This window comes from Calonectris borealis, chromosome 23, assembly GCF_964195595.1.
Source record: "Calonectris borealis chromosome 23, bCalBor7.hap1.2, whole genome shotgun sequence".
Lineage (NCBI taxonomy): Eukaryota > Metazoa > Chordata > Aves > Procellariiformes > Procellariidae > Calonectris > Calonectris borealis.
This window is the reverse complement of record NC_134334.1, coordinates 2,288,365-2,315,766: the sequence shown is the minus strand read 5'-3', so window position 1 is coordinate 2,315,766 and position 27,402 is coordinate 2,288,365. Positions and strand designations below refer to the sequence as shown.

The following is a 27,402-nucleotide window of genomic DNA, read 5'->3' as shown; positions in this document are numbered from 1 at the left end:
GCTAAACAGTTCATGCAATGCACTTGCAGAATTGTACAGTAGTGTATGGAAAGAAGTAGGGAAAAAGGAATTCCTTCCTCACCACAACTTTGATAATCTTATGTCTGGAAGTACATGGTTTTGTTACTCTTCTCGCTTTGTGCTAAGGTGCTAATCTGTGTTAATGTCTAGAAGATCACAATGGAACTGAAATATTAAAATAGTTTTATTATGTTTCTTAATATGCTTCTCTCTAGATTGAGGACCTACAGGTTAAGCTTCAGCATGCAGAGGCTGACAGGGAGCAGCTCCGAGCTGACCTGATGCATGAAAGGGAGGCTCGAGAACACCTGGAAAAAGTAGTCAAGGAACTTCAGGAACAACTGTGGCCTAAATCAAGCAGTCAACCCAGCAGTGAAAACACAACGAGCAACACTGAGAACTAAACAAACACCACATCATCTAGTACACATACAGAATGACATATATGCACAGTAAGGGAGGATGTGTGGGGTACGTGTGTAAGTGCATGTGTGAGTAGTTGTGTCTTGGCACACAGATCTATGAATATGGATTCTTATTAGTTGGAAGGCAAATGTTACTCTTTATAACAGAAGCACTGAATTACGCCTCTTTTTTTTCCAATCCATATAGCACAACATCTTACTGTGCCTATAAAACACAAAGTGTTTATAAACAAAGTACTTTTAAGTCCACAGCAAATTTTCTACTGGCAAACTCCAAGCAAGCAGCATCGTCCAACTAAAATCAGAGTAAAAGGCAAGCATGGCAGTGTTTTTATGTTGCCCTTCTGCCTGTTGGAACATTTTGGAATTTAAAAACAAACAAACTTTTCTTATAAGCTATTTAAAATAATTCATTACACAGACTTGGTATTAAAAAATTAACAAGATTTTTATAATGAACCTTTAAAAGCAAAACAAAAAAATCCTTCGATGCACAATTTTTAGTGACTTGTTATAGGCTTTGGGATTCTTAACGTAGAAGCCCTCTGGTGATGATGCCATTTCATTAGCAGTTTTCCAGCCATCTAGGAAGCCATCACAGTTTTAATCCCGTCACGTGGTTGTATGAGAATTTCAGAGTGCTTTTCAAAGTTGATTTTTTCCTTAGAAAGAATTATCTTCATTTCCTGTCCTGAACACAAGAAGAAAGGAAGATGCAGGATTGTAAAGGGGTGGGTGGGAGTGGGGATGGGAAGAGAAGATGTACGCGTTAGAATTACAAACCCAGCCTTACAGACTTCAGTGTTTGCAAATCATGCCACCTTTTCTAAAGACATCTTCATTAATTGATGTGTTCAAAAGACTCGCTTCATCCAAGAGCACTTCAGCTTTAGGAAAAGAAAGAAGGAAATAAGGAAATGGATGATCTGTTAAGTCGGTTGAGAAACAAAGCAGAAGACATGTGCGTTTTGAAGTCATTCTGAAATCTTTACTTCAGCTTTCAGTTTTCTGGAAAACTCATCTTTGTTGTACCATCATACCATAAATTCAGTATTTACCTGCTTTTATTATGAACTGTCAGTCAGGATTTTTGTGCCCAAGGAGAGTGCAACATCGCATTATCGGATACTACAGAAAAGAAAAACAACATTTTTGCTGCTGTGAATAAGCCTACATCTTTTTTAAAAAAAACTTTTTTGTTTTTAAAAAAATAAATTACTTTAATTTTGGGATCCAAGCCGCAGCCCCGGAATAAAAATGCAGCATGCCATCACCTTGTCTTATTGTTGGTATTGTTGTTGTTGTTGATTTTTTTTTTTTTTTTAAAACTGCACTTTGTCAGGATCTTACTCTGCATTTTATTCCATATTTCTAAAGTTTACAAGTTGAGCATTCTAGATTCTACCCTGCCTAACAGATGTGAAAATCATCAACGCAATTTTCCACCTGCATCACCACTTACATTTATGCAAAGTGAGGATCAGCAGGTATAGAGTGCTACCAAATATGAATTCACCAGACCAGTGCACTGCTGGTTGAGTTTTAAACCTGTTTTGCATGGCTTTGTATCTATCCGAAGTTGGGAAGCAGTAGAGATGCTCCCGGAAGTGCTTAACAAATAAAGTTGGTGCTTTATTGAACAAGAGAAAAGTGATTTTCACCCATAAACACTCACCTCTTACACACACAAGCTTATCAGCATGAAGTGAAAATTTGATCTGGGGCTGCAGATGTGCCTTCCAGCTCATTTTTCCTCTCAGCATCTTATATAGGCAATGCTGACACTTTTTTTTACCTTAAAGAATAAAAAGGAAAAAAAAAAAAAAAAAAAAAAGAAAACCCTATGCATCATCATACACAGAAGTTATTCTAAACAAAGAAACATATTTCCAGTAATCTTTATTTGCTTTTGGACATTAATGCAAACTATGTAAGCTTAAAAATTATTTCCCAGTAGACAGAAAGCGGCTTCCAATCCTAAAATTATAGTATTTACTTTACAGTACATTAGAGATTTTTTTTTTTTAAACAAGAGCTGTTTGCTTGAAACCATTATAATAACCATTATAATAACTGTGAGCATTAACAAAGAAGTTCATATATATGTTTTAGGTACAAAAAGAAGACATATGAAAGAAGTAGAATTACTGGGACAATGTAAAACTGTTGGGAGCAAGAAACAGTTACACCAAGTAAATTACATGAAACTGTCCGTTTATACAAGGGTTTTTGCCCTTGTGTGTTTGGGATGCTGGAGACTGAGTCTGGATGCAGATCTCCTCTTCTAAAGTGCAATGCAAAAGGAATTTTGATTATGCTTAAGCAGGTTTTTTTAATGTGGTTTGTTTTTTTTTTTGCTTCTTTGTATGTTTTTTTCTGCGATTATTAAATCATATGCATGGAATTAAAATCTCTGCCATACGTATATTCATTAATGGGCATTATTACTGTCTTATGTAAAGGGTTTATTTTGTTATGCAGTATGCATAAAAATGTTCTCAGCCTTATGATTTCCAGATCTGTATTATTCACTTATTTCTTCAAGGGAAACTAAATAATTTTAGCTGTAGTTGATCATTGTGCATTTCAGAAGTCTCATATGCTCTGCTTTACTGCCATGTTAAGAAATTACACATAGAACAAATGTATTCCCACTCTCAGCTTCTTTGAAGCCTTACTTTATAAATTTTGTTTGTTTGGGTTTTTTCCCCTGATCTTTGATTGTGTCTCTCCCCTTACGACTCAACAAAGAACTGCAACATGTCCATCTTTATCTGTTTTTTTACAGGAAAAGTAGCCCACTTACTTACCTGCAGCACATCACATAGCTTTTCCTTCTTGTGTGTCTAGGGAAGCATACTGATTCACTGGCACAATTTCTTCTGTGCACATGATGCTTTTATCCTCCAAAATCAATGAAATCTTCCTTTTTTTCAAAGGAAAAAAATAGAACAGTAAATAGTCTTCTCAGAGTAAATAGTCTTGTCAAACAACCAGCATCACCTGTGCTTCACGGGTAAACGGGATGAACTTACAACTATTCTTACAAACCCATGGCTGCTGCTTCTGCCGTGCATTACGGTAATTCTATAAAGTGTAATATATGGCAAATGAACTTCACGGTGTTTGAGGTTAAGACTCAATAGTATTTGATCCTTGGGAGTGAAAACATCCTAGTAAAAACATTTCTATAGATTAAGGTTTAAAATCAGTATGATTAAATAAGGTGCAAGAAGACTGGGAACAAACGTTCTACACCAGCAGTTAATCAATAGGAGAGGTTTACGGGATAGGAATCTATCTTAAATAATTTTGTCTTTCCTAAATAAGTTTTAACAATAAAATCTTAATTATTTCTGCAGAATGTATAATTTATTTCTAATTCAGAATTCCTGTGCATGTAATTTATTTTAAAGTTGTCAGAAGACGGCCACAGAGACACTAATTCTAGAAAAGGGCTGTCAAAACGGTGGGAATCTTCAGAGAAAAAAAAATTGTGAAGGTGCTTGAGGTGAGGGAGTTCTGTGTGTAATTTCTGTGTCTGCAACACTTCAGTAAAACAACAGTTAGCCCTCTCAGATGGAATTGCTTTTCTTTCGACTTACCGTTGAGTCCCTGCTGCATTCCATTTGCACTCCAACCTGCGAGTGTAGGAATTGTAAAGTCACATCTTCTCATTTCATCTGCTCTTTAGTTTCCTTTAAGAAGTTAAAAGGGAGAAGAGGTGTTTCATACAGGCTGTTGACTCTCCCTGTACTTAAAAATATATTACTTAATACTTGTATATTCAGTTTAATTACTCATTGTTTCTATTACTGAAAGAAGACTTAACGAAGGGAAAAAAAAACCAACAGCAATAACATTCATATCTATGGAGCAGCTAACTAGTATACATAATATTCTGCTTTTCAAACAGAACTAGCCAATGTAAAAAAAAAAAAAAGTTAAAAGTAAATTCAACATGTAAATACTTTTTTTCATTTTACACTGTTGTATTATAAGTGTATATGGTGTTTACTTTTTCAAAACTCTTTCTTACCTGGTAGTTGTCTTGTTTTATGAGTTGTGTTTTTAACTAAGAAGAACCTTTGCTGTCTGTTAGGAAAAACAAAACAAAATCTTTTTGCAAGTTTTAAATGTGGGTTAACCTTTCTCCATCATTTGCATTTTATTTGTCCTTATTTTCACTGTAAAGTATTTTATTACCGAAAGGTTGTTTTTCTTTCCATTCTGCCCTCTCATCAGTCCATGTGTTTTAGAGAGAACTTTTTTGTTGGTTTGGTTGTTGTGTTGTTTTTTTTTTTTTAAATCAAAAGAACTCACAGAAATGACATTTTTTCAATTGAAGAAAAATAAATCTTTACATTTATAATAGCCAATAGCATTTCAGCACATTTTTGTTATCCTGGTCTCTCCTATGCTGCTGCTAATGACAATATTATGACTTACTCTACTATTCTAGAACTATTTTTATGTAAGTAATGTATGCTTTCTTGTTTATAAATGCCTGATTTAAAAAAAAATAAGAAAAAAGCTTGGCATATTTATCTATTTCGCTGTGTACCTTGATAGTCCTTTTCCACCCCCTTTTCCACATCCCCTCCCCTTGAAGCAGATAATATTGTAAAATAAAGGACTTTATGAGATTATGTATGAAAATAGCTATGCTTATATACCACAGTGACTGAATGTACAGTGTATAGACGCATTACCTAAAATAAAATTGTTTGTCCAGAAAAAAATAAATAGATATGGGATGTTTTTTGAGTTTTCTGTGCTTGCAGCTGTGGCCTAATTGTTCAGGACAGGCAAACTTCAGAGACCGTGCGGGTGTCTGAAAAATTGCCAGTACCTTTGCTTGAAAAGTCAAGACTTCTCCAAGTATTTGAAGTTAAAGAACACAAACTCCGCTACAGGCGTGCACACACATAACTGATTGATATTGTTACTGGCCTTACATTCATTTCCCAGGTTGCACACGTATATGTATCTAAAGCACCAACAGAGGTAAGAGCAACAATAAACAAGAAGCCGTGTCAATCGCACGTTGTGGGCCGGTGGAACTGGGACACTGTCGAACCACCTCGGGAAAAGGCTTTAAGGCAGCGGCCTCTGCTCGGCCTGCTGCGGCCGGGTGATCACCGACGAGTGAATGGGCCACTGGCTTACGCAGACCCAAACCAAGGCCAGCACTGGTCATCTCCACGTGAGGGGCCACCTCCTCACAAGCCTGATGACAGAAAAATTTATTATTACATGCTAATACTACTATATGTATATTTATTGCACATATATCCACGTCACATTTTATAAAGTGTCTAACCCATGTTAGCTTGCAGGGCAATTTCCAGTTTTGAGATCATGTAACTTATCCACACCGTCATCCTCTAACGAACACACACCCGCCCCCCGCTAATAACAACAAAACCCATTTTGTCTATAGGTGGAAGCAGCATTAAATTCTCCTGGATGTTGGAGGGAAGCTCAGATCTCCTGCCGTGTTTTATCCTTCCTGGCATACCAAAACCCAGAAATCTGCCTTCACCTTAAATGTGCTGAGGCACATTAATAACCTGAAGCTGAGAGTTAAAACAGCACCTTCTTCGCATTGTCTCCCGGACAGCCTGGTAATAAGCCTCTCTAAGGCATCGTCTAAACAGACAACCGTTTTCAGGTCTGCACGTCACAATATTGCAAGGAGAAAGGAATTTAATTGGAAATGATGCATACCACTTTGTGGGGAAATGCCAGCAACAAAGTGAAATTTCTTTTGCATAGTGATTATTGCAAGCATATAAAAGTTTGCACCAGGTCAAAGAAAAAGAAATACAAGAGGGGAAAAATGCAAAAAGCAGAAGATGGAAACATATGTTAAAGTAATTCTCTCATGGTTTTCTGAGAAACGGCTGCAGAATTTCCACAGCTCTGGTACATTTCTTAACATGCCCTTGTAAAACAGTGGAAAAGCCAGAGAACGGTCAAACAGCTTAAAAAAAAATTCTCTACTTCATATTTCTGACTCCTTGCAGCCTTGCCTTCTAAGGGGCCGGTTTATTTCCCGTTTCTACCACCTGGATATTAACAGTGGGCAAGACCGGGCTGAGCTGCTGACTCTTTCTCTACAAAAGGTGACATTTGTTAAACCTCCCTGGCCTGTCACACCGATACAAAGCTGTAGCTGTATTCTTCCAACACACCCCAGAACATCACTTGTCTATTGGCTTTTTCTTCTCCCACCACCCCCTCGTTGACCAAATGAGCAGAGACACAAAAAGCTGCAAGCTATTTTTTCATAACTATTCAAGATCACTCAAAAGTGACCCAACCATTCTTCTGCGTGAATGAAACATGGGAACTTTGCTCACAAATGATGCTGGAACTATAGGCTTGAGGTCTAAAGCCTTGTGTTTAACGATGAGCTCTTGGATAAACATCGGTATCCGCTGCATTCCATATGGAGAGTTCAAAGCAATGCCCTTCTTGCTCTTGGTTTTGCTGGAACTGCCTATGACGGTGTTCAATTATTGTACATTATGAATGAGTTTTCTTCAACACGGACAAACTGCAGCAAAGCACCTAGTTCTGGTCAACCATTAGCCCTACATCACAATTTAGCCTAAATTAAAAACACCACAGAAAAGTCGGACCCTTTCTCCATTCTTTCTCTCTTCAACTGTTGTATTAAAATCCTACAGCCCAAAAGAAAACTGTGGAAACGGTAAGACTTTGATTCTGTCTTTTCTGCTGTAGGCCTCCTGTTCCTACGCTAAAGAGTCTCTTTTGCTAAAATCTCATTTTGTAGCATAATTACAGCCCATGTAATCGCTTTCTCCAATGCTCTACTCTAATTCCTTCTGCCGACGGGTAGCATAGAACTGCCCGTGAAAGCAGATCATTACCAAAACCACCTCCTGCCTATCTGTGACTCCAATGGACGCTTAGGAGTATTGGGGGTCAAATAGATCATTTCATTCTCCTGCTCCCAACAAGGAGAAAATTTAAAAAAAAAAAAAAAAAAAAAAATCGGTGCATTTGCTGGAAATGAAGAGACGTGTACAAGCCACAGCAGCCCAGGAAGAGTTGTGGGGACTGATTTAGTTTTGGAGCAAAGGGTTCCTCTAATAGCTTGATGACAAAAACTTACCTTGGAAAAAATTAGAGAGAGTAATAAAATAATGACAAAGTGTTACCAGTTAACTTCATACACATTGTATATAATGTCTTCTGACACAATTAATTTGAATGTATACAAAGAACTCTGTCTGAAGGACCACTCTGTCTGAATTGACCCATTAACATTTCCAAAAATTCAGAACCAATGCAGATTCAATTCCTGGGGGTCATAAGTGAACAGAGATTAAGGCTGGAATCTGCAAACGCTAACCATATATCCAAGTGCATAGAAGCTGTCCAGCTTTTTCAACTTACACTTGTATGTTCGGCATGTCTAAAGCCTTAAAGAATAGGATGCAACTGATTAGTAATTCCTGCCCCCAAATGACTAGCAGCGGAATGGTGTTCTCACCCATTTTTGGTACCAAGTGGAATCAGTAAGGTTTTAAGTCTAAACGCAGGTCCATATCCTTCACTTGTAAAAAGATCTTGGTCCCCCATGTACAATTCATATACATGTCCTTTCACTTGTACATCTGTTACTATGATTTTGGTGTCTAAAATTAAAAACAAAGTTTCAAATAACTTTCCTCTATTGACAATTATCTTCTCTAGTTAAAGTATACAGCTGACTCCTTTAAGATTTCTGACATACTTAAGCGATACACTTCAAGTAACTTTGTTCCACAGATTTTGTACACAAAAAATAGGTCTGAAGAGACCAGATTGCCAGTTACTTGCAGGAAGACCAGCTGTGTTTCTGTCAGCACATCACATTGACGTTTTCTTTGAAATTTTTAGTATCTTTGGAAATACCCCACTTTGGAGCAAAATGGTTTCCAAGAAAGGAAGATGTTCTCATATCACAAGGGGTAGGAGTCACACTCCCAGCTCTTTAAAGAATTCAGCAGCTCATTTTTTTAACTTGAAATAGTAGAATTCCTTCAATTAGGAACACGGGGAAAAATGTCAACTTCATTTACCATTCTATGCAAATCAGTAAATTAACTCAAATTCACATAGATACAGATTCTACTACCCCTACACTGATAAAAGAACTTCAAAATTATTATGCAAGGAGACAAAGACAAGACAGAAGTTTTCCAGACCACGAAAACGGCTTCAAGCTCACTCGACACCCAGTGCTAAAACAGTACTGTTGCAGGCCAACGTTTTGTACAAACGAAGCACTTCCTGGCAGAACGACGATTCCCCCATGAGAATGGGCTGTACTCCTGCTAAAGACAGAGCTGCACCTCTACCAGCCCTGGGTTAGCGCCAGTTGCCAACTCGGGTAAGAAGGACATAGCACTTCCAGAGTTTTGAAAAGAATTTAGGAGTAAGCCTTGTTTGTTTTAGTTTCTTTCTAAAGTTAGCTGAGGCTAACTTGGAAATAAGGCTTGGCTTCACATATGGAAATCTCTGATGCCTGAATCCAGCTATCCAGTCCTATTGGACACCTTCCTTATTCTTGCACTACCCCTTTTCAGCTATCCCAAATTTAACTGGCTACTCTGTATTCTAGGAGCTTTCATTTAACTGCCCTAGATTACAAACACAAACACACAAAGCAAAAAAAATTTATATTTCATTTGCCTCCTCCACAGTCCTGAACTCAAGACTTTCAGATGGGAGATGTATACTCGAGATGACTGTCACAGATCCCCATGGAACTAGGGGTAAGTTTTGGCAAAACTTGAAAAGACCCACAAAATTACTATCAGGTTTGTTGGGTTTTTTTGCTAACTGGCTTATATATAAAACCAAAAATCACACAAAAAAACCCCAGAGCTCCTAATTTGCCAGCTACAGCTGTGTATCAAGGATGTCAGTTTAATTTGATGTTGTAAATTAGGTGTTCAGAAGTGGTTTGTGAGTCTAAACCAACAGCTGGGGACATACTGAGAAGAGCCATATTTTCCAAAGGCATTAAGTCAGGTACCTGTCAGAGAGTTTCTTGCTGGGCAGCAAGAAATTGAGATGTCCAAAACACTCACGGTCACTCATGAAAAGCTTTTCTTTTACTCCATTTTCCACCTTTTACTGGATTTTTTTAGTCTTTCTTTTGGCAACATGCCTCTACCGATGCAGCTGCAGTTCATGCAAAGGTCATCACTACCTCTTAACTTCATCAGCGTATCACCTGAAATGCCCATTTGCACAGACGAACCAGAGCAAGAATATATTTTCTATATTGCAAGAAGTCCTACAGGTATGTACACTACCGGTCCATCGATTGGTTGTAATCCATTTTCACATCCCGGCCCACCTGCCGCCATCCCTGCTCACATGGAAGCAAGAGCTCGCTAAGCTTGCTCGCGGGCTCCTGCAGAACTCTGGGCATTCTCACGTGGGAAGCTTTGAGTGTGTTGAGCACCTCAGGCAAGCTCCTACAGGGAGTCTGGAGGGCTGAAGAATGAGCTCGGCTCAGTAAGCTGTAGCCCAGTCCACAACCAAAAATCCAGGGATCTGTCCGTCCCAAGCACAACAAAATACTTCGAGATCAATTGATACTCTGAGTTCAGCTAAAGCTAGCAATGTACGCAGAAACCGGACTCATAGAACTTGGTATGCTTAAGTACCCCTTGAGTTCAACTTAATTTCACAAAGTAGAAATAGTTAAAAAGTCTAATAGAGGCCCCAGCCCCCTTTGTGCTCAGTTCTCTACAAATGCTTAGTGAGCTACAGTCCCTACCCCAAAGAACTTTCAAACAGGAACAACAAAGAATGAGGGGAAAAAAAGCAATAGCAAAGTGAGCTGAACTGACCCAAGCTCAAACTAGCTGCTGGAGATCAGAAATAAAAATCAAATTTCCTCAGGCCTGAAGTAAAAAGTCTTCATGTCTTATTCAATAGCTTATATTATTCAGCCACCAGGAAAAAAAAAAAAAACCCAAACCAAAACCCAAACCAAAAACCACACACACACTCTTAGAGCTGCTCATTCTGAACATGGTATACACACAGTAAATTAAAATGCTTATATGGAGCACAACTGAAAGAAATGGCTACAAAACATCAAAACTAGGATTAAACAACAGCTCAGCACTGCACCTCAGTCATTTCCATTTTACTGAAAGCAGCACTCCTTATTTATACCTAACAGATGGAGCAAAGGGAAAACTTAACATATACGTAGCAGAGTAGAAGTTTGATAGAGATTTTCGGTAGAAATGATGAGAGCCCTTGTTACTGCCCATGGTATCCAAACCATACTTTTTACGTGCTCCCACGTTCATTTGCTGAAAAGTTATTAAAGAAGTACATCTTGGCACATCTGCAAGGAAGGGATAAAACTTGCAGAAGATGATAGGAACCAGGGAAGCAGTAAAAACCCAGGAGTGTCAGAGTTAATGATGATATGTGAGTAATCCAGTTATAAAGGCACTGTCAGTAGGAAGAGAGCACAAATATAATAAAACACAGCTGTGTGACGTACACTCCAGTGGAATTTTTATTAGATGGCTTATGTGCACTTTAAGTATACCTGACTGCAATGCAAATTCCCACACACTTTTATTTGGGAGGGAAAAAAGTTTCCATAGATCTCTGCGCTGAATTGATTTAGTTGAATTGTTCTGAACAGTATCCACGGGTTTTTTGGCTCATCTTTTTGAATTTACTTTTGTATTTGTTTTCTGCTGAGTAAGCTCCTTAATCTGGAACCTTGAGAATTCCATGCTTTTAAGTACTTCCCCAGAGCCTATTCCAGCCCAGCTATCCTAGTCCTCTGGCCCTTCTACCACTTACCCCAAATGACTACTCTTGTATCTCCCATATGTACGAACTGTAAGAGAAAAACCCCGCAGGGCAAGAGGAGACCTACATGGGTCAAAGGAAAATGAGGTTTTACTGCTTCAAAGGAGGACAGATTTGTTCCAAACCCTGCTTATTTCTGTAAACACCATAAAGACTGTAAGCTTGAATGATCATCATTATCTTGGGAGGAAAGCTTACAAACAGAAATTTATAAACCCAGTTTACCTACATGATGTTTTGAGTTCATGCAACAAGAGCGCTACATGTGCTGTCAGCAGGACTCAATTCCAAGACCTATAACACTAGATGCTCTTGAGCTGCAGAAACTCCTTTATTGGCTAGTTGTCAAAAACCGTCATTAAACCCCTACCTTTCTGCGGCCAAGGTATAAAACCAGGTACTACACAATGCATTAATAAAGCAGCCCACAGATGAAACTGATTCCACCAGTAAAAATGGATTCTTTTTTGTAGTAAGCCAAGTGACAATCTCCCTGCTGTTGTATATATGGATCTACATTCTTATTTGTTCATATACCAAGTAGGAAGCACCTACCAAACATCTCCATAGATGTACTGGTGGCCTTTGCAATGTCAATTGCAGGCCAACCTATAAGGTAAGTGAAGTGAGAAGCAGATATACTAACGAAAGCAAAACACCGAAACCCACAGCAACATGCTACATTTCCTTGCATATTAAAAAACCCCGCCCACAACCTCTGTAGGCATTGCTCCGGCCCCTGAACTCAAGACCCATTGACTTTCAGCAGATCTCAGTACTTGATTACATGCTATGCAGCACGACTGCATTGCCAAAAGATTCAACACATGCATCATTTTTAAGCAATAGTTTCACTAGTACTGCCTCTGAGTATGCAATTATTGTATCTTTGCTTATGTCATCGTAGTCTTTCTCTACAATCCTTAGCATGTAAAAATTGGGATGTGGCGAGCAATAATACTTTTGGCTACACCAAAAAAAGAAAAAGAACATGGAAGGATACATTAAGACCGCAAGCAGACACAACGTTCATAACTGGAACTGGATAAAGGTTCTGCATGTTGTTAAGCTCCGAACTCCTTTTGCACACGCGAGTCCCACTGACGTTAGTGGATGCCCAAGCAATTGCACACGAGAAGTAAGCGTAGCTCCCCCACCTGCCTTGCCCATGAACTGAGCTTACTATAAACAGATTCTTTAAGCTCTGACTCTCACGGTGTGTAAAGCAGGGATCCCATGCTGCTTAATTCAATTTGGCAGATAACATTGGTGAAAGGCATTGATTTCTTCCCTCACTCCCCCCTTCTCTTCCATCAATTTTCCCAGATAAGAAGCCTGTGGCTCAGACCCTGCCTTGTAATTGCTTTGAGTGGATTATCACCAGACATCTAGCAGGCATTTACAGTGCTACAGCTGTAATCAGAAACAGTCTCACCCAGTAGAAGGACTCTGAGGAAGAGACAGCTGTCTCTGTTGCCTCTGCCTTGTCTCTCTGTTCTTATATTAAGCCTAACTTTATTTATTTGTATTTTTAATACAGTAATATCTAGGACATCCAACTGAAATCAGGGTCCAGATGGGCTAAGTGCTATTCAAACCCTAAGAACCTCTCTCTGCTTCTGACAATGTGTAGTACAACTCAGGCTACAAGAGGATTGTCTGAAATCTTGCATTTGGCTAAATAAGTATCTGCCCATTTCAATGGGAAATCAAAAAATACATATTCTATTCTGGCAATTATTGGCTAAAAGACATTAGATTAGACACTTCTCTTTGCCTCAGCTTACTGCTGCTTTTCTCACTCTGCCTAGACTAAATTGTCAGTAGTTTGTTTACAAAGATCACAGTGACATTCTAATTTGATATCTAGAATTCAATTTGTACGGCTGGGGGGAGAAAAAACATGAATAAGTGTGAGACAAACTATTACATAGGAACAAAATTAGGCAATTTGATCTGCTGTATTTTATATTAATTTTGTACAATTATACGTAGCTGCCCAATACCAAGAGGCAGTAGATCCACGTCCATGATGCTTAAACTGAAAATTTGATCAACACCAACGAAGTTTTTTGCCCTGCAAAGTTTCATTAGGGGTAACACAAGGAATAAGCCTCAAAATGCATATCTGATTCTTCAAAAATTAAACATTCACCATTTCTGCCTATGATCATAAATACATATCCATCCTGCACCATGAATATGCCATTAAAACTTGGCACAAAGATACTTGCACTTGGCCCCCTTTCCAGGAGTTTCTCAGAGAGGCGAATGCCACAAGGAAGGGTCACACATGCCTCTCCCTGTCACCACGTCCCTTTCCTTTAGCAGACCTTCTCCTCTGGTCAGAGGAACACCCTGATAGGACTCAACAGGGCAAAACCGATCCCATTCTACATTTTCTGTCACTATTTGGAAGGTCTCATTCACCAGGGTTTCTTCCTCCAACACGAGTTTTACATTAGAATTCCTACGCTATACAACAGAAACCATGCATTCTCCTCCTCAAAGAAACGGGACTCAGACACTTTAATCCCCTTCGTTTTCTTGATGTGTAATTTTTTAGTGCTTGTGCCACACTGTCAGCCCTGTTTTAATTCAGTCACTCATGCAGCATCATAGTTTGGTCAGTCTATATAGGACATTTACATGGGTACCTTGATAGGAAAGGTTTTCATGTTTAGTACAAACAGTACACGCTTCATGCTTCCAATCTTTAATTCTAACCAAAAATCAATTCTACTTTGAAACAAGTTTCATCTAACACTATGTTCCAGCTTAAAGCTCCCTCTGCTCTCTTTGAAAACAACATAAAATCTTTCTTGGAGCAAAAGAAGAGTTGCTGTCAGTTCGGTGCTTGGATCATCAGTGAAAATCCTTCCCTGCATACTCCATACCCACTTGTCTAAGAAAACACTGAAGGGCCTCATTTTAAGTGATGCTAATTTCCCAGAACTCCACTGAATGATAACTTAGAATGTTTCATACTGGCTTACCTATATGTGCAGAAGTTGACTAATATAAAAAGGGAGCTTTTTTTAAAAATCATATGACACAACAAGTAACATGAAAATCCTTTACAATTTTTGCACCTTGAAAAGCAGAATGAAGGTGAGGGAAGAGGGGACAGTGGGTTTGCTACCACACACGTACAAACTGCCTCTGTAGGGCTTGTGCAGCTGGGAGATAATGTGTTTTGCAGGTCATTGGCTCTTCAGCACTGTGTTATCTCTCTGTACACACCTTGTTGTGTCTTACTGCTTAATTACAGCTGATATGCAGACCATATTATTGCTTATCATTAGCCAGAGGATGACAATTACAATTTAAGATTAAACTGTTTTCTTTTTTTCTTCAGCCAAGTCTCTGTATAACACTTCCTTAGCCCAAGAAAAGATTTGCACATGCAGAACAAATCCATATACTAATTGGTTATGTGCCCCTCATAATGATGTATAATTTAGGAAGCATGCACTGCATGATGAACATCATGAACAGTACTCAATATTGCATAGAGCCTATATCTGAACTTGGAGGGTCAGCTAGTCAGCTACCCATACCTGAAAAATCTCACGACAGCAATAAAGACAATGAAATACTGTGATCTTCTACATGGGACAGGTTCCAGCCTGGTGACTGTCAAGAGCAGTGCCTCGACTTGCAGCAAGCTCAGTCCTTCCCTTTAGCCATCACTTTTCAACTCGCCTTCCACTCCATCAGCTTCAGCCTCTCTTCTTCATTCCTCTCCTCCCTGTTTTCTACAACGGCTTGCTAGTGTTTTAGATGACATCTGTCACACAGGCAGAGGAGCAGCTGCATGCATCCATCCACCCTCCCCCTGTTATTCTCTTGCATTATGATGCACTGCAGAAATTAGGGGCTTAGTTCAGCAGAACACTGAAGTATATACTTGATTTGAAAACATTTCATGCATCCCAAAGTCTTTTTGCTTTATCAGGGCTTTTGTTTCAGAAATGGACACAGTTAACAGAGATCCTAGAGTTAGGAAGTAGTTTGCAAGACTGGACTATTAAAGGATCAGCAAAAAATGATGAGTCTGCTCAAGCTGAACTGTCATTAAGTAGCTACGCCCTTTTCAAGAAACAGAGATGTGTTATTCTCCACAAACAAACCGAAGACTTAAAGATTGCTTACAAATATTCTGCACCAAAATCCACAATGGCCTGAGAGGAGATTTAACTACTGATCATGAACAATAAAGCTTAAAGACTGAATAAGAACTGTGTTTCTGTACCTCTGCTAAGCATTTATGATATTCCCTCAGAGCAAAGCCTTTAACTCCTGAACATAAATGTGATAACATACAGTTGTGATGACTTTTAATGTCAGAGGTCAATGGTTTAAGTCTCATGTCCTGTAGTTTGTCAACTCCCATTTATCCTATCCGGCACAGCACAAGGGTATGACACATAAATCTTCCAAAAATGTGTTCTGATCTTTCACCTACAGTAGATTAAAAATAGCCCAGAGCAAGAGCTTTTAGCATTTTGTCATAGCAATTTCTCCGTCAAATATGATAGATAGCCAACTACATGGAAAAAGAACGAAACAACCCAGAGATCAGATAATGAAAAAGTCTGAATTACACCTCCAAGAAGCAGGAGTTTTACTCATGGTGGAAATCCCCACTTAGCTCACCCCGCTCAGCCTATGTGTTGCAGCACGGAACATGTCATAAGACTCATCCAGTAAGGCATTTCTTTCCTCCCTGAATATTTTTTATTTAAACCTCATAACAGTTTTGGGAGCTCAAGCAAAAGTCTTGAGTTCTGCTTTGGGTTTTGCAATACTCTAGCATGATTTTGGGCAGAATGCCCATTTCAAGTTTTATTTAAAAAAATAATTATTTAAAGACAGGTGCTAATTTTGACTATCCAACATAATTATAAGAGCTTCAGCCACTTGGATTTTCTGCAAACCAGCTGCCTAAAGTGTCTCAAGTTAAAAGCCAGAAAGTGAATACCCTAAACAAAACATCTTCCTCTCATAATCTTGCTGAATTACTGTGTTGTTAAGCCTTGCAACTCTTACTTCTAGGTATCTTATGGTGATCTTGCAGCAATGAGATGTATATCACCATTATTAAAGCATGTAACACCTCTTCACTACCAGTAAAAAGAGAATCTTGACAGCAAACTATCCTGATCTATTACTGCTAGGTACTAATGGTTTCCTTCCAAAAAGAAAAATCAGACGGAGATTTATACACATTCATTTTCACTAACCTAATTTCAGACAGTTTTGACAATGCATTAAATACTGATTTTACTGTAAATTTCTGGATTTTGTATCATCAACACTTTTATGAAACTCTCCCAAGAAGACTTCTACTCTGGTTTATCATAATGGTTTTTAAAGGAGCTAAACTAGTAAGAGAATGCCACAAAATGTACTCAACTGTCAGAAGCCTACAATAGATAAGATTCCCTCTGCATTACGTACATTCATTAGCTAGGTGCAAGAGTTGAAGAAGTATTAATAAATCCAAAGAAGGACTTAATTGCCTGAAAGTGAATCTATTTTTCTAATGTTAGCAGTTGGTTTAATAAAAGATATTCTCTATTATTGTAAACTACGCTTTACTTGTATCTTTAGATCACCACAGCCACAACTGCCAAAGTAGAATAGACATCCGAAGTATTTACTCAGGAAACTAAAGCTTCCAAAGCTGCAGATGCTTCCATATTTATTGAGAATGATGCACACTTTCCCAGCACCTTATAAAGACTGAAACATCTGTTTACCAGACACCTCTATGACATTCTACCTCTCTGAGTAGTGTGCTAAGATTTAAAGAGTTATCATGTTAAATCTTGCAGAGGTGCTAAATAAACTGCACCAAAAAAAAAGCACAGACTTGCTCATAACCCTTCACTCCTTCCCAGTCTTCATTCTCCAAAGACGCAGCAGCACAACAATCTAGGTATTTATCAAATGTTAACCAACCAGTAAAAACAGATACTAAATCATTTTGGCATCTCTGCTTCTCAGAGATTCTACTGTGCATATGATGCAGCACAAAACATCCATGTGAGCTCCCAGAAGTTACTTAGACTAAAAGATAGAGAAGGTGGCCTGGGGGGGGATGACACACCAAAGAACAAACCAAACTAAACCCAACAACACTTTGTACCTAAGAAGTCTAGAAATGCTTGAGAAGCTAAGAATTTGTATGCTCTCTCCAACAATTCAGGTCCCAACTTTCAAGTTTTCCAGAGAGGTTGCCCTTTTACTTCAGACTGAACTCGATCCCATTTTGTTAGAACATAAGTAGACACAATATTCTATATTATATATAGTAACAGAAAAAAACAGAAAACCAATTCAGGAAGCCCTCAAAACAGCATCTGTAACATACAGATATGTAGCATAGGTCTTACTCATGCAAGTTATCAAGAGGAGTACTTCTTTTCAGAATCATGCGAGATTAAATGTAAAACTGGAGTTTCATCTATGAATCAGAACTGAGTAAAGACCACAGAATTCTACCCATTACTTTAAATTGGCTTCACTTTTTCAAAACACATTAACATTTTGATCAGACTTTACCTTTGGACCTGGAAGCTAGAGTCTGTCTGCTTTGTCTACCACCATCACAACTGTAACAACCTGCGACATCAGAAATTTCCACACTTTTCTAACAGGATGCTCATCAAAAAAAAAAGACTTCACCTTGCTCTCTCTTAAATCCACATGCCGGCTCTTGGATTAGGGCAGAAAACATGAGGGGAAATCTATTTAGGGTTTGGACTAGATGATCTTTAAAGGTCCCTTCCAACCCAAACCATTCTATGATACTCCTAGTATTTGTGTTTATGTTTTTCCATAGGCTTTTTTATATGCCTCAGGGAGTCATTTGCAGGGCCAAATTAATGTGGTCTTCACATTAGTGATCGTGTAACATGTTCATCTCATTTTTGAAGCCTGGGTCAAGAGAAGAGATCCTATGCTATTTTTATGCCTATGTTATATTTATGTTATTTTAGCCCCATGAATGGGCCTTGTGGAAGGAAAAGAGCCCATGAAAATCAAACACAAATGCTAGGATGTTGGGTTAATTCAGATTTAACTGAACCCTACAGTATCCTTAGAGCTCCCTTAGAGCTTTGGGTGTTGGAGGGGTGGGGCAGGGGGTGGCTTATCTAGTCCCAGATAATAGCAGTAGAGATTTCTATCTATTTGATATTGCAGTGTTTTCTGGCTAACGTAGTCACGTAAGAAACTGTCTGTCATACAGAAAGCTGCAACTTCACATACTGCAGCAGTGAGAGAGAACACATAAAAAAAAGGTACAGCTGCTAAACTTCACACCAGAAGCCAATCCAAATGGAGGAAACGTGGGTGATTCAAGCCAGACACAAAAGCATCATTAAATGAAAGACGAAAGAGAAAATAAAAGAAAACATGTTTATCACAATTATACTGAAAGATATTTGTAATTTTTATTACTCATATTTTGTTGATTATTTCCATTTGGGTAGAATTTGCAGGATCGAATTGAGTATGAGATTCAGACCCAGCCCCAAACGATTTGTGACACAGAGATACGTCAAACAAAGCGGTTGGAGAAAGGTAGGCATTGAGAAAGGAAGGAACTGACCCTTCCAACACCACACAAGTCACCAATGGAAATGCAACACATCTCCTCTGAGAACCATCCAGTGCCTTCTAGCACTGAATCAGGCAGCATTTCCCCATTTGCCTCCAGCTGCCAGTCATCATGACACCTCCTCATCTCAAGATAAATCCCATATGCATTAGAGACCAGAGGGCTCTGACAAGTTCTAGCTCATGTACACTGAACAGCGCAAGTGCTAAGGGAAACGATTTTCTGCCCCTGCTCACAGAGCTGCACATAGGGTCTCACATCCCTACCAAGTCATGAGAATCCAGTGCATCTTAATAACAGAGGCCAAACACCCTGTCCTCTCCTTCTCTGTTCCTGCGCTTAGTCACACGTCACACTACGTTTCCAGTTATAAGCAGTTTATATGGAGGCAATAAACTATTCACAGATGTTATAAACATTTTACAGGTCAGGGCACTACACACACTAGGGTTAACAATTATTTACTAAAGCAGCTATTAATCATTTATAAAATGTATATGAATTGAAACTCAGTATAATTCATTGCTATGTATAATGGCTGTTATCTTGGCTGCCACACTGGAGATCAGTCCAAGGATCTCTGCAGTTCAAAGATTAACCATACAACTAAGATTAGAAACAGCTAAGATTCCCAAGAAGAAGCTGTGACAGACTCGCACCTACCACAGGCTGGATTCAAAAAACTACAACCAATAACTAAGACTCCTTATTGAAAGAACCAAAATGTTCTTCAAGATGCTTCTTCAAGAACATATCAAATTTTTTGGGCCTGATTTTTCATTTTCTACAGTTTGGGTGATCAAAGCAATCAGATGCTAACCACTCATTTGTACGGATATAAATGATTGCACCGAAGTTCATGGAAGAAAGGCAGGGATATTCAAGTCCCCTGAATTTTAGGCATCCCGTTATGATTGGTGCTTTTCTTGAACATCCAGGAGTATTTCCTGTCCATTTTGGAAGGATACAAAAGGAATGGCTTTATTTCTTTAGCACTTTTAGAGGGAAGAGTAAGAAAGTTGTAAGTGAACTCAAACTGCTGAATGTACTGGTATTTTCAGACACCTCAAATGCTTCTCTATGCTGTGAACGATACCTTTTAAAGCCAGGGTACAAAACCAGATACATGTTTCTCCTTTTAGACAATGCTATTTATCTGTCTGAGACTTGTGTTCCAACCAGCCATGAAGCAAGGTACCCTATCCAGGGAAATTTTTCTGGGGGGAAAAAAAAAAATAATTCTCCTCCCTTTTCACCAAAGACCTGGTTTTATCTCTCGCAAACAGCTGAAATTCTGGGGAACCAAAGCCCTAAGCCATCTGGCAGAAATCAGCAAGGCATGTTTTTGACTCACTGTCACAGGCCATGACCTACAACCATTGCCAATGTTCCAGGGCTTTCTTCTCTTCCCCTTGTCTTCCCCAAAGCAAACTCAATTACAAATTGGAAAAATCCTGCAGTGAAATTTTCCCCTCATGGGGCTGAATGTCTGTCACCTCTGTAAGAACACAATTCGTAAGAATTCCACAGTTGTTGGTTAGCTGTCAGTCCCAGTTACATCAGTGATTACAGAAATATTGAGCAGTTCAGGTTGGAGGGCAAGAGAACAGGTGACCTACTATTCCTTCCACTGAATTTATGCCTTGATTGCTAACTGCACAGGCTGTGTTAGCAGTGAGCATTGGTGTCGCCTCTGGGTTTCTACGACCCAAGAGCCTTATGAAATACAAAATGTCTCTTTACTTTAAAAGCAACATTACTTTGTCCTGGCAACAACCTGCCCATTGACTGGGTTTTTCTGTGCATTTTTTCTTCCGCAGCATGAATTCAAATCATGTGCACTTACGCCATATTTCAATTATCCATTACATACGTGATCTTCTTGCATTAAATCTATTTAGTTAGAGTTTACAATACAGTGCATCTGCACAACAGCACTTTCTTCAGCACAACATTTTCCTCTGCCAATATTTTTCATGCTTCAACACTACTTGTGTGCTACTGGGAAAACCGATACTTTCTCTTCCAATAACACCACCTGCAATAGGTGCATACTTTTCACATTTAGCCATGCACATTTAACCTATTTCCATTTTGACAATTATATCCTTTCTGCTCCCGTACAGATGAATACTTACATGATAAGTCAGCCAACCTCAAGCTCTAATCTGAGGAAATGTTTAAGCATATTCTTAACACAGCAAAAGAGTAACTGTATTACCACTAAACGGGACTATTCACTTGCTCAAGCATGTGCTTAAACACTTTCCTGAATAGAGACTGTTAACCTACAGGGCAGACTAGTCTTTAATGTAACCCTGGAGATACACGAAGCGTGTCCAGGCTGCATTTGTGCCGTCTGATAAGTGCTAATCTGATAAAGACTTAACCACACAGGCTATATGCGTCAATGAAGACAGTGTAGCAAGTGGATATTACAGGGATAGTGCTTATCTAGCTGAGAACAAATGAAAATTCATTCAAAGAACTTGCTGCTTTAGAGATAAAAGCTGGGGAGGTCTTGTAGGGTGGACACTAGAAGATGAGGTTATCAGGACGACAGGCAGGCTTAAAAAAAACCCACCTCTTTATTATAGTGGCAATTAAAGATAAAGTTGCAGACCTTCAAAAGATGTAGAGGTGTCTCATTCCAAATTAAATCATTGGACAGTAAAGCACTTAGGAGTCTTCGAAAATCTGTATCCTAATGGCACTGATTTTAAAGTGCGATCAAATTTAAAATATACTTTTTAAAGAAGTTGTTCCACATTAATTCTTCATGAGTTGTTGGAACAAATGAATCTGCAAATTTAGGTTATAAAGGGAAGAATCATAACAGAAGCATGCTCCATATTTCATATTGTCCCACACACAGAGAAAACAGCTAGAAAGCATATTGTTATCCTTAATTTGATAGTGCCACTGACATATTTCAGGAAATTGTTTACATGTGCTCAGGGAGTCTGCATACGCAGCAAAAACACAAGCTAGTCTGGTAAAAGGTCCATTAGAAAAAATATCCTATACAATCTAAGAAAAGTGACACTGCATGGCTGTGCGGCTGCCTGAAGTTAGATTTCTTCTAAAAAAAATCCAAAGCACCGTCTCTCTGAATGCTTCTCATATGGACCCTTTTACTGGGATGCAATTCAGCTGTGATGCAGGGAAAGAACGCACTGTCAAGTGTCCAAGGCTGGAGCATGAATTAGTGAAGAAAGCTAATCTCACAAGCCACTGAGCTCAAGAACAAACTGCAAATACATAATTATGCACCATATTGGCATCTACCTTCCTTGAATTCATTGCTCCATGCAAAGATAGCTTTGGTTACCCAAGGAGCTTTAAAAGAGGGGAAGAATTCAGAGTTATCTTTGACGCCCGTTCGAACTGGTCTGCACACGATTGGGGAAACTGAAGTACAGTTCAGGAGCTGCAGGCTCAGCTCTACAATGCTACTTTCCATGGAACGCTGCACAGAAATGTCTGTCTTAGATTTTATAACACACATCTCCAGTTTCACACCACTGTGTAACAGTGTAACAGGGCAAAGACACAGAAAGGGCTAGTCCTGCTCTCAACTTGTTAAAACAAAGTGGATTAAATAAATGTCTGTAACATCATGAAAATGCTTTATAAACATTCTTTGGTCAATTTAAGTTTGTTTTCCAGATCATATTTCAGGCTTTTTTCTACCCCTGTATCCCCTAGTTTCACTGACAGATATGAAAAGCCTTCATGTACTTTTGCTTGTGGGATAGAATACCAGTTCCAAGCAGGATCCCAGCACTGAATATGAGCCCTTCAGTTCAGAGTGTGACAACAATTAAGACATCTTTGTTCGTTCATCATATGATGAACACCCATGTCTCTCTCCAGTTGACTCAGTGGCAGCTACAGGGACCCAATGCTTTAAAAAATAATCCTCAATGTCTCTCTAAATTAAGCCACTGATGATTAGTTCTGAAATTTTAAACAAAGACATTTCCCTTCTCAAGACATGTCAGGGCTACAGGAAATTTAAAATAACTCTTTCTTCTTCCTGTATCTTGAAAACTTCTCTGTAATGAATTCCAAACCATACAGAAAGGCCTGCTTTCTCACCTAGTGAAATAGAGCGCTAGTGAGTTTCATTTCCCCAACCCTGAAATGCTTAAATTCCCTGCTTTACAGAAGAATTGCAACTCTGAGCTAGACTCAGGGGTTTCAGTTCTCAGGAGGTTTGTTTCCCACAGCTGCTCTTCAGCCAAGCTGTGAATGAACCTGAAAATTCATTTGAAAAACCCTCTATGGTTTCTCATGCTTTCACAATTACATTATAGCTCTTTCCTCAACATTTACCACCACCCCCTGCAGGGAATTCCCCCGACACATGGGTAAAATTTACCAGGAAGGCTTGTAAACCTTGATAAGCATTTCATCTCAAACAATGCAAAAACTTGGTTTCAAGTAAGTCTGGGAAATTTTCTTTTACAAGCTCTGTGATTTTGTTATGGAAGCTTGGACTTTTAAAGCTCTGTACTGTGAGCTGGATTTAAAGCCCACTGAAGCAACTGGAAGGACTCACAGCAGTGTTCATGGGCTCCAAATTTTCAAACCTCTGATGTCTGTCACTTTGCCAGTGACTCAGTAGGAAAGTACTCTGTGAGCTAAGGTTGAGGACAGCTATCCTCTCCCTGATCAGAAGTTGAGTGAGCGGCTGGGGTACTTTATATGAAACGTCATATGAACCACTCTGCAGGGGCTGAAGTTTCTTCCCTTCTGCCCTCTGGAAGAAGGGAAGAACAGGGTGTGCAGGTCTCAGTGCCACAGTGTCGGACCTAACTCTTTACTAATTTTACTTAGATTAGTTCTCAAGTGATCACTGAGGTCACAGCATTTGCACATCAGAGTAACAGTCACCACGGAAACCAGTAAACTGGCATCTGCTTGATGTCTTGTTTTAAAGGAGCTGTGAAGCTGCTTGCACTCGGGTAGGAAAATCTCCTGCAAGCGTGCAGCTCCCATCATTGGAGCATTTATTTCTTTCATGTCTCAATTACACATTCCGCTTTCCAGCTTTGCCCTATTACTGGAACATCGTTTACTCTAAATGCACCAGATGCTCTCGTTCACCAGAATCACTCAGGCCCATTTACTACCACTTCTTTGTTACTGGATTAAGATTCTACCAGAAACTAACATGGAGTCAACCCCCAAATTCACATTTTTAATTCATCTTGACAAATCAAACAAATTTCAAATTATTCAGAATGTGTAAGCAAAATCTTGATCATTGTAATCTTATTTATTATAATTATATGCTATATATAAAAAATTATGTATAAATCTAGCTATTTATAATCAAGGTAATAAATTTAAACAATTGTAAAATGGAGAGCCACAGTAACTTAGTTTCTGATGAACACATACAAAAAAAGATGCCTGCAATCTATATATTGAGCTCATACCTATTTCACGTGTTCATTTTTACAACATACAAGTGCCTGAATTTTACATTAGCCACTACCCTGCATTTCCTGGACCCTCAAATAAACAAAAGGGTGAACCTAAGACACTTCTTTTGTAGGTTAGCTCTCAAAACTGTAGTATTTTGCAGGTGGGAACTTCCTACTACATATGAACATAGCTTTAGAAAAAGTACATCTTTGATCTTTCTTTACAGCCAGCACATCACAAAATCATATTGTTCAAAAGTTTATTACACGTTCACACACACTGCTGCATAAAGTTCATGCCCGTGAACACCATTTTAAATCATCATAAGTACTTCTACCTGACCGAAGTAAATTACTGAACACAGAATCAGCTACAATGACACCCGCTGGAGCATAATTTAAAATAAACACCATGTAAACAACCTCCTGAAATATGTTCAGCGGTACTATCACATTCTTTAAAAAGTAAAGGTGACATGAAAAGCAAAAGGGGTGGTGGTGTGGCGTGTTATACTTCATGTAACAGACACACTAGTAAATTAAATGTGCATAGGAACGTTCCCAAACATTAAGGGCAGCTGACAGAGAATGGCTCACGCCTATATTAGAAATCTCTCTTAAGCCTCTGAAACAGGGTGACTGCATATAAACTACATATTGGGAATGGTCTCCATCTTCAAACCATACCTGGGAACAGTTTAGAAAAACACTAGCGGGCATGGGCCAAAATTCTGCCAAGAAACATTCCAGCACTTCAGTAGTACAGTATCATGTTCCACGTTTGAGGAACATTCCTGGGAACATTCCCAGGCATCCTTGATTTTACTAGTATGGACACAGCCTCAGATTTGCAGATGCTTACTAGAATAAATTTTTCCTACTTGGACACTATCTTCTGAACAGAGAACTCTCGCAAAACAAAAAAAATAAAGGCTTTATTATGGCAGAAATGAATATTACACTTAACAATACTTCCTAAAAGGGATTCCAGGTCCAGTTTGGAACAAGCAGCATTCAGCACTTGCCAGAAAGCTGTACGCTCATTAGACCTTTATTCTACACCCTCACTCTACTATTGTCCTGGAATAAACAATGACAACAGTACTTTAGACAGACAGCTTGCAGATTCAACTCAAACACCACTGGCAGAAGATCCTGACTTTGGAATTAAAGAAGGGATCTCAAAGCACCAATCAATACCAGCTATAATGAGAAACGTTAAGAAGTGTCTCTGCTAGTGAAAGCACAAACAAAACAATGCTTTCTGCCCACAAGTCTCTGACGCTTCCCTTTTCCTCCTTTTCACCTCTTTCACCCTCTTAGTCCCTTTTGATCAGTACAACCACGGTGTCATTTTAACACAGAGAGAGAAACCAATTCTAGCTGCCATGCAGCTGCATCTTTGGATTGTAACAAAAAGTTCTCGAAAAGAGCGTAATTCTCAATGACGTTCAGAAAGGCAATCAGAATGTGAGGAATCACTAGAAAAGGAAAACAAAACAGATCGCTTTTCTGTCACTAGGTGAATTTATGAGTATGTCCACATTCGGATCCAGTACTGCCCTCTTCCCCCCATTTTAAAAAAAGAAAATAGTAGAACTGGAAAACGTGCAGAAAATGGAGCAAAGGATAGGTAAAGACATAGAACAATTTCTACGCAGAGAGCAGTGAAGTAAACTGCAACTCCTTGCCACAGCATGTTGCGCATGCCAGAATTCAAAAAGCAATTCAACGAACAGAAGAAGAAACATCAACAAACCCTACATAAAAAGGCAGCACTTTTGGCTCAACCCCTTGGGACTGGGAGTCTGTACTGGCTAGGTATCACTATACATTTGCTCTGTTCTCCTATTCTTCCCTGGGCATATGACATGAGCAATTTTCTGAGGCAGGATATTAGGCTAGACATATCTTGTGCCTGACACTGTATATCTGTTCTCATGTTGATCTAATTTAGCCAGCATGGAAAGAAACAGTGGTAAGGAGCTGGTATCACAGGCTTCCTCACAGCCTACCGAACGGAGTCTGTCAAAGCATTGCTGTCCCCCTCGCAATGGTCTGTATGCCAACTCCTGCTATGCCACCCCTGCAGTTAATCAAGATCTGCTAGAACGGAGCTGTTTGATGCTTGCATATCTGTGCTACAAAACACAACTAATACATAGACATATTAAGATCACATAATGGTTTACATACTTCCAATAAATTTTACCACAGCCTGGTAAGGGAACCATCATTACCACTCACTTCATAGCAGAAAATTAAGGTGGTTTTGGTGGTTTTGGTTTTGTGTTTTTCTTGTGTTTTTTTTAACATTCCTTACGTAATTTGGTTAACAAATCAAACATTTGAAACTTATGCAAAAACGCGCTATCAGAGAAATGTATTCAAAATAATTAATCAGACTGTGAAACACTTTCTATATAGAAATATTTTTTAAATGGCTTAAAAATCTTGAGAGTTATTTGAAACAAGAGAACAAAATTTTCCTTTGCTTCCTTTGATTTCTAATTCCTGATATAGTTGAATCACATTTTCAAGAATTTTCTTCCTCCAACTTCAAAAGCCATAGAAACTCAGCTTTTTAAACATGAAGCTAATAGTCCTATGACATGAATCTAGAGGTGGGCTTGACAAAAACTCCCAAGTATCACAATGTTAAAAACCAAAGAGTTGGCAAAATACCTCAAATTTGAAGAGGTGAAGAAATATGAGTGGCACTAGACGGACTTGAACAGCTGTACATATTTCAGCCCAAGATTTTAAAATTTCTGTCAAAATATTGCAGTGAAAAACTAACATTCTCCATGGAAAGCAGCTATTTTCGGTGAAAATGCTATTTTATCAAAACTCTATTTTCCATTAAACACAGTTTTGACAGAAATTTTTCAACTACCCTTATTCAGTGTTATGCTCTGTAGTTGAAAATGTTAGCAGTTTTTTAGGCTGTCTCTACAACTGCAAAGATTTATAGGGACTTGGCAAAGATGGAAAACAGAAAAAAAAAAAGTCTGATTTA

General features: G+C 38.8%; 1 protein-coding gene and 1 long non-coding RNA gene across 4 annotated transcripts in view; one reads left to right on the top strand and one right to left on the bottom strand.

The window, feature by feature from the left end:
- The window catches only part of SKI (SKI proto-oncogene), a 118,466-nt gene extending 115,593 nt beyond the window's left edge, over nt 1-2,873 (top strand). For both annotated transcript variants that reach the window (XM_075172227.1, XM_075172228.1), the window contains one exon: nt 237-2,873. In XM_075172227.1, coding sequence (XP_075028328.1) covers nt 237-425 — 189 coding nt within the window. In that variant the 3' untranslated portion in view covers nt 426-2,873. The remainder of the gene's footprint in view (nt 1-236) is intronic.
- LOC142092355 (uncharacterized) lies at nt 184-5,338 on the bottom strand. Of its 2 annotated transcripts, XR_012677027.1 has the most exons (4): nt 4,486-5,338; nt 4,052-4,144; nt 3,257-3,372; nt 184-2,241 (listed from the first exon to the last, which is right to left on the bottom strand). It is a non-coding gene; the product is annotated as an uncharacterized LOC142092355 (long non-coding RNA). The 2 variants fall into 2 exon arrangements; XR_012677026.1 differs by having other exon boundaries at nt 3,257-5,338.
- Between the last annotated feature and the right edge of the window lie 22,064 nt (nt 5,339-27,402).